General features: G+C 57.6%; 1 protein-coding gene across 1 annotated transcript in view; it reads left to right on the top strand.

Moving 5' to 3' along the window:
- LOC103263545 (cystatin-C-like) overlaps window positions 1-3,264 on the top strand; it is a 59,792-nt gene extending 56,528 nt beyond the window's left edge. The window contains exons 2-3 of the mRNA XM_008061220.1: window positions 1,695-1,808; window positions 2,950-3,264. Coding sequence (XP_008059411.1) covers window positions 1,695-1,808; window positions 2,950-3,033 — 198 coding nt within the window. The 3' untranslated portion in view covers window positions 3,034-3,264. The remainder of the gene's footprint in view (window positions 1-1,694; window positions 1,809-2,949) is intronic.
- The last annotated feature ends 201 nt before the right edge of the window (window positions 3,265-3,465 follow it).

The following is a 3,465-nucleotide window of genomic DNA, read 5'->3' as shown; positions in this document are numbered from 1 at the left end:
TTGGGCGGGCGTGTCCCCGGGATACCGGACTCAGGCTCGGCCTGGAACCGGCAGAGATCTCGGATCAGCGCCTGGCGCCTTAGTTCTGCTTCCCAGCGCCAGCTGGCCGGCGCACTGGGTCAGGGTCAGGGTGTGCCTCTCTCGGCGCCCCACCCCCAGCTCCCGGAGGAGGGCCCAGCACCAGCTGCTCACCAAATACCCAGGGAGGGGAAAGACAGGGCCTCTCACCCGGCTGTCCTCCAGGCTCTGCCACCGAGGGACCTTTGAAGCATTTTTTTCTAACTTTTTACCCTGACGTGATATCAGACTTACCGAACAGTCGCAAAAATAGTACAAGGCGTCCCTGCAGTCCCTCCTCCAGAGCCCTCAAATGTTAGCATTTGGTCGTGTTTGCCTTCCATTTGCACTTGCAAATGGCTGTGAGTATATGTGCTGTGCAAGCATTTGTATTTTTGAACATTTTAAGAATTTATGTGTATTCCTTAAGAACAGGGTGGGGTAATCCCAGCATTTTGGAAGGCCGGAAGTGGGAGGATTGCTTGAGGCCAAGAGTTTCACACCAGCCTAGGCAACATAGAAAAACCTTACCTCTACAAAAAAATCAAAAAACTAACTGGGTGAGGTGGCGCATGCCTGTAGTCCCAGCTACTTGGGAGGCTGAGGTGGAAGAATCACCTGAGCTCAGTAAGTGGAGACTGGCGAGCCGTGATTGTGCTGCAGCACTCCAGCCTGGGTGACAGAGTGAGATCCCAACTCAAACAAACAAAAACCAGGAGTATGATCTCATATAACCACCATTCCATTTTAATGACCAGAATCAACACTGACCACTCCATTGTCTAATGCTCAGACGTTCCTGATGGTCCCTCTGACACCTTCACGCCCAGGGACATGGTGGGCCATGCTACATGACCATGACCTGTGCTCAGTCTCTCTTGACCTCTGCAGTTCTCAGCCTGCCTCTCAACCTTGGCATGTTCCAAAGGTCCAGCCAGTCGTGGTCAGGTCCAGGTGGGCCTGGTGCCTCCCAAGACTAGATCAGGCCACAAGTCTCATCCTCCAACCTGAGTCCTCACAGAGGGGCCCTCCAAGAACCTGACCTCCTTGTCCTGGACAGCCAGGCCTCCCTGCAGGAGCCACACTGGAGCAGCCCTCAGGGCTGACATCCTTCACCCTGAGATGGGGGACCCCTGCCACAACCCAGGAAGAGTGCCCGCTGGGGTGGAGAGGGCCACTCATGCCCCGCCACTTCCCGCCCTGGGAGTCAGACCCAGGTGGAGGACAGTCAGAACTAGAGAGGTAGGGAGCAGCTTCAGTAACAGCCTGGGCCTGATCAGCATCCCTGACTGAGCCATGAGTTAAATGGAGGGATGACTGTATTGGCTCCAGCTGGAGCAGGAAGGGAGCTGAGCCTGGGCGCTCAGACCCGGCCTGCCTAGTAGACCCAGGGCACACCCCTGCCGCAGGAGCTGAATTTCAGGCCCTGTTTGCCCTGGCACAGAGGATGCCGCTTACAAGAGAGACCTGGGGCCCAGCAGCCTGCCAGCTGGCAGGAAGGGTGGTTTGTGTATCTTATAGTGACAGTGCTGGCAGGCGTGAAGCCCTAGGACACGTGCACCTCAGCGCTGGTGCAGTGTGTGAGTGTGTGTGTGAGACAGTGATACTGACAGATGTGTCACCCTGCTCTCATGCAGATCGTGGCGGGCATGAACTACTTCCTGGACGTGGAGCTGGGCCGAACCACCTGCACCAAATCCCAGCCCCACCTGGAGAACTGTCCTTTCCATGAGCAGCCGCATCTGAAGAGGGTATGTGCCCGACTGGCCAGCCGGCCTGCGCTGCAAGGGGCTGTGTGCACATGCATGCCTGTGCCTCAGAGCGTGCTGAGGAGGGGGTGTGTGCATACGTGTGTACCTGTGTGGTACATGTGTGTGTGTTCATGCATGGATATCTGTGGGGAGGTATATGAGCACACCGCACGTGCGTGTGGGTGTGGACGTGTCTGGAGTGGGGTTCGTGCATAGATACGTGTGGGTGCACATGTGTTTAGAGGGTGTACACATATGGGGGATATGCGTATAGACAGTGTGTGTGGAGAGGTGTGTGGGCGTGTGTGTGTTTGTGGACCTGCGGGGAGTGTAGAGTTCGTGTGTGGATGCATGTGGGTGAGGGGTGCGTGTGAGTTTCTGTAGATGCATGTGTGTGCCTACAATGTGGTGTGAGGAGGGTGTGCACACGATCAATCTCAATGGCTGGGAGGGCTTTAGCTTGGGAATGGGGCCCTGGGACAGGAGCCCCATGAGCTTTAGGGTAATTCCTGCTGGCCTGGAGGAAGCAGCTTCAGGGCTGGGGCGGGGGTGGGATAAGGGGCTCCCTCTAATCCCCAGCTACCTGCCCAGGACACAGCCCCACTGAGCAGCTCAGAGAGACTTAGGGCCTGTGGGTGGCAAAGCCCTGGAAGTCCACCTCACCCCCTGACACCTGCCTGGCTGCCTTTATGAGGTCTCCTCTCAGGGAAAAGCCAGGATCCCCTTGTTACCCCACCCCTCACCCAGCTTTTTAAGGGGGAGTTCCTGTCCCCTGAGGTCTCCTCTGTACCCCTCTCCCTGCTGGCTCTGGAGGTAGAGGGAGCCTGGACAGTGAGCCACCTGTTCCTGCCCTGCACCCTCTGGGTCTCCTGAGGCCTTGCCCTGGCTGCTCCCTGCAGGGCTGTGCTGGGGCAGGAATCCTGGGCACAGATGGGGCCCAACACTACCTGGTGGACTTGGACTTTCGGGCGGGGGGAGAGGCTGGCAATGATGGTCACTGCTCAGTGGGGGCTGGGTGTTTGGAATTCAGTGGGGCCAGGGCCTCCCCTCCAACACTCTTTCTCCAACTGTGACATTTCATGGCTGGGCATCTTCTGTTCTGTCACCTGCACTGATGGCTGCTCTCTCTTTCCTCCCACAGAAGGCGTTCTGCTCTTTTCAGATCTATGATGTTCCTTGGCTGGGCACAATGTCCTTGATGAAATCCAGCTGTCAGAATGCCTAGGGGTCTGCATCACGTGGGCCAAGCCAACCCCCTCTCCACCCCCTTGACCACTTCCCTCCCCTGGCTGGCATCTCTTCCCTGCTCCGGCACCAGGAGACAGAGAAGGATGCAGAGGCCACTGTTGACAGCAGGTGGCTCCTGTCTTCCCACTGTCCCCACTTCCTTCAAGTGCATACCCCACCACTCCCTCAATAAAGAGTAGCATCAGCTTGGTGCTGCGCCCTTGTGTGAGGCTGAGCCCAACAGGGTTCCTGCAGGTCCTCTGGAAAGTGCCGTGTGTCCTGGTGGGTCTGAAAGCAGAGGAACCCCTGAGGCCACAAGGCTACGGGGGATACCTGAGTTTTGGGGCAGGAAGAGAGCAGCAGGTGGACCTGGAGGCTGGGTGTGGCCTCTGACTGGGAGGGTCTCAGCAGAGCTCCCAGACCCAAGACC

Source organism: Carlito syrichta, unplaced genomic scaffold (genome assembly GCF_000164805.1).
Source record: "Carlito syrichta isolate Samal-C Ts95f unplaced genomic scaffold, Tarsius_syrichta-2.0.1 Scaffold93755, whole genome shotgun sequence".
Lineage (NCBI taxonomy): Eukaryota > Metazoa > Chordata > Mammalia > Primates > Tarsiidae > Carlito > Carlito syrichta.
Note: the sequence above shows the minus strand (reverse complement) of the source record. Positions and strands in the feature narration are given on the sequence as shown.